The following is a 4,056-nucleotide window of genomic DNA, read 5'->3' as shown; positions in this document are numbered from 1 at the left end:
ATTACCTCATTTTATCTAACCCAATGAAGCTGATACTGTTTTTCACTGAAAAGATAATCACTGAAAAGTTAAATAACTCACAAAAGATTGTAGAGTTTGGCCAGGGCCAATGGCTCAAGCCTGTAATCCTAGCACTTTGGGAAGCCCACGCGGGTGGATTGCCTGAGGTCGGGAGGTCAAGACCAGCCTGGCCAGCATGGTGAAATCCCATCTCTACTAGAAAATATAAAAATTAGCCAGGCATGGTGGCAGGTGCCTGTAATCCCAGCTACTCGGGAAGCTGAGGCAGGAGAATCGCTTGAACCCAGGAGGGAGAGGTTGCAGTGAGCTGAGATCGTGCCATTGTTCTCCAGCCTGATGACAAAGCAAGACTCCATCTCAAAAAACAAACAAACAAACAAATAAGATTATAGAGTTTATAGAGTTGGGACTCTGATTAGACAATCAAACTCCAGGGCCCAGGCTCTTAACTCTTTAAGCATACTTAAGAAGGAATGAGGCAGAAATGAGGCATACTTAGAAAATACAGATTTTTTTAAAGCTTATTGACAATTTGAAAATATTGATAAATGTTACCTTCCTAATAAACCCTTTAGAAAATACTCAGTTCAAAATGGCTTTTAAAGTCCTAAACATGGCTGTAATGCCTTGTGATCTGTTTTTGATCCATTAAGAATCTATTAGAGATTATGATAAATTATTTTGATTTTTATATATGTATCATATTGCTTCTAAACTGTGCTTTTTTGTAGAGTTCATAAGCTTCATTCAGCAAAGGTAAATTAATTTATTATATAAAATGAGAAATAAGCTACTTATATATCCATTATAAATTTCTCATAAATTGAATTTTTAATATATTTCTAAAGCCACTGAGTTAGGCGGGCAGTGCAGAATGTTCCAGAACAAAAGACATTGCACTTTTTGTGGTAAACTTATCTTTTTTGTAAAAATACTTTTGTGGGATGTCTTTTGGAGATTTAGTCAGTTCAGGCTGTTATTACAAATTACCACAGCTTGGGCATTTTATAAACAACAGAAATTCATTTCTTACAGTTCTGGAGGCTGGAAATCCAAGATCTAGGTGCCAACATGATTCAGTGCTGGTGAGGGCCGCCTTCTGAGTTTTAAACAGCTGACTTGTATTCTCACATGGAGGGAAGATAGCTCTTTAGCATCTTTTTAAAATGCACTAATTCCATTCCTGAGGGCTCTACCCTCATGACCTAATTGCCTCTCAAAGGCCCCACCCCCAAATACCTTAATAATGGGATTAGGATTCCAACATGAATTTGGTGGTTACAAAAATATTCAGTTAGTGGGAGAGACCCTTACATTTATCACAGAAAACTGTCTTTTCTTGACTGCTATAGAATTGGAAGAAAGTTATTGCTATGATATGAACAAAAAATAAAGGTAGATATTCTATAAAATCAAATTGGTAAATTGAGATACATTTGTAATTTTAGGTATAAAGCAAAATAAAATACCTACAGCAGCCATGCAGGTATCATAGGTAAGATAACCTTGGCCATATTATGGAGACTGTACAATAAATTTTAGAATATATGCATGATAGGATATGTATAAAGAGAGACTGAAAGTTAAGTCCTGTATCTCAATGATTCATTATGAGAGTAAAGCTCTTCATTAGCTGGATCTTGAAAAGCTCCCACTTTCCAGAAAACTGCCATTTCTCAATCATATATATATATACACTATTAATTTCAAATTTTTTTGTAGAAACTCTTGCATATAATGTCATCTTCAGAGTTCAAAGCATTACTCAGCTACTTCTTTGGATTGTGCTTGCCAGTTCTTATACAGTTGAGAAACAGCTCTATGACAACTGTTTTTTAACCACATTCACTGTGTTTTCTTTTTGTGTGTGTGTATGTGTGTGTGCTTGTGTTGCAGAGAAGGCCAGCAATCGCCAGAACAATGGCAGAAGATGTACGGTAGATGCTCTGGGAATGAAGTCTACCACATTGTTTTGGAAGAAAGTACATTTTTTGCTGAATATGAAGGAAAGAGTTTTACATATGCCTCTTTCCATGCACATAAAAAGTATGTCTCTGCCTCAGAGAAAAATTAAAATATCAATCAGTCAAGCATACCATGTGGAAACTGTTTTCAAAAATAGAATGCATATTGTGCTCATGTGTTTAGGCATTCCGAAATTTTTGTCACAATATTACCCAATGTTGAAACATTTGAACCCTGGTGGCTGTATGGTCTCTATAAGACTGTCAGGAGTAAATTGTAATTTATTAGGAATATTTCATTTAGCAACTTTTAAAGTCTTTTTAAAATATTTTAATCCATTAAGAATTTACAAACACATGAAAATCTTCTTCACAGACCTGAATTTTAAGATGTTGATTAGGAACCAAAACAAAATAACACTAATATTTCTAAAAACTATACATTTAAAAAAAAAAAGAATCTCTGATGGTGGCCCTTGTTTTGACCTGAGAAATAAGTTAAAAAATAAATAAAACTACCTTCCAATTTAAACGTAGAACTTTTTTTGCTTTTCCTTTTTGGAAAAAAAAAAAAAAAGGATTTACTTAAGAAATAAAAATGTATGTATATAATGAAAATAACATATTATCTGTATTAAATGTTTTAATGTAACACATTTTGGAGGATTTACAATATACCTATATAGTCTACTAATCTATTTTGTAATGTACAGGAACCCCCAACTTATGATGCTTTGACTTACGATTTTTTGACCATGATGGTACAAAACAATAGCCATTTGGAAGAAACCATACTTCCTGTATCCATACAATCATTCTATTTTACACTTTCAATAGAATATTCAATAAATTACATAAGATATTTAACACTTTATCATAGAACAGGCTTGGTATTAGATGATTTTGCCCAACTGTAGGCAACGTTAAGTGTTATGAGTATCTTTAAGGTTGGCTAGGTTAAAACTATGATATTTGTTAGGCTAGCTGTATAAAAAGCATTTTTTATTTAATAATATTTTCAACTTATGCTGGGTTTATCAAGGTATAACTTTATCATAAATCAAGGAGCTTCTGTATTCTACTTTACTTCTCAATGTAATTCTATTGATACATATACTTTTATTGCTTAAAAATATCTTTAAACTTGATTTAATTTGTAACACTTTAAGGCATGTTGAAATAAAAAGATTCAGGATAATTTGTGCTTTCAGGAAGCCCCCAAAAATACATAAGACATTTTTTGAGGATCCTGTTACATTTAAAGATTGCTATTTTTTTCTGACTAAGTGCATACCTATTTTAGACTGTTTAAAAATATATAAATTTTTTCCTAAAATTTAAAGTAAACCAACTATGATAAATTCAGGGACCCTGTTTCTCTTTTAGGTGATCACGGGTAAGTTTCTTTCCTTTGGCCAACAGTTTTAAGCTTTTTATTTTATTTTTTTACCAAAGTAAGAAATGCTGTTTATGTTTTTTGACCAAAGTAAAATTGTTGTAAAAATTTGCAGAATAATATTGCCCTTAGTGTATACATGCACTCATGTTGCTTATGTTCTTTCATTCATTTTCATGAAAATGTAAATTTATAGTGGTCATAATCAGCTAAATTGGTTTTACAACACACTAAGCACATGGTTTATTTTTCTGTAAAAATGAGGATCTTGAACTTCTAGGATCATTTCAAACTTCAAAATGCTATGATTTAAAACTTTTATTTTCCTCAGTCTTAATAATCATTTACTAATTTTCTTACAAACTCTTTTTTTTTTAAAATTAAGGTTTGGCGTCTGCTTGATTGGTGTTAGGAGGGAGGATAATAAAAACATTTTGCTGAATCCAGGTCCTCGATATATTATGAATTCTACAGACATATGTTTTTATATTAATATTACCAAAGAAGAGAATTCAGCATTTAAAAACCAAGACCAGCAAAGAAAAAGCAATGTGTCCAGGTCATTTTATCATGGACCTTCCAGATTGCCTGTACATAGCATAATTGCCAGCATGGGTAAGTATAAATGAATTTGAAAATATCATTAATTTATTCTAAAAATAAAAAATAATGATA

At 32.1% G+C, this 4,056-nt stretch overlaps 1 protein-coding gene across 1 annotated transcript in view; it reads left to right on the top strand.

Moving 5' to 3' along the window:
• Positions 1–4,056, top strand: part of LOC105537931 (potassium channel subfamily T member 2-like) — a gene marked incomplete at its 5' end in the record, with an annotated part of 54,464 nt that overhangs the window by 33,103 nt on the left and 17,305 nt on the right. The window contains 2 exons of the mRNA XM_011977620.1: positions 1,918–2,067; positions 3,767–3,996. Of these exons, the coding sequence (XP_011833010.1) occupies positions 1,918–2,067; positions 3,767–3,996 (380 nt within the window). The remainder of the gene's footprint in view (positions 1–1,917; positions 2,068–3,766; positions 3,997–4,056) is intronic.

This window comes from Mandrillus leucophaeus, unplaced genomic scaffold, assembly GCF_000951045.1.
Source record: "Mandrillus leucophaeus isolate KB7577 unplaced genomic scaffold, Mleu.le_1.0 Scaffold1819, whole genome shotgun sequence".
Classification (NCBI taxonomy): domain Eukaryota; kingdom Metazoa; phylum Chordata; class Mammalia; order Primates; family Cercopithecidae; genus Mandrillus; species Mandrillus leucophaeus.
Note: the sequence above shows the minus strand (reverse complement) of the source record. Positions and strands in the feature narration are given on the sequence as shown.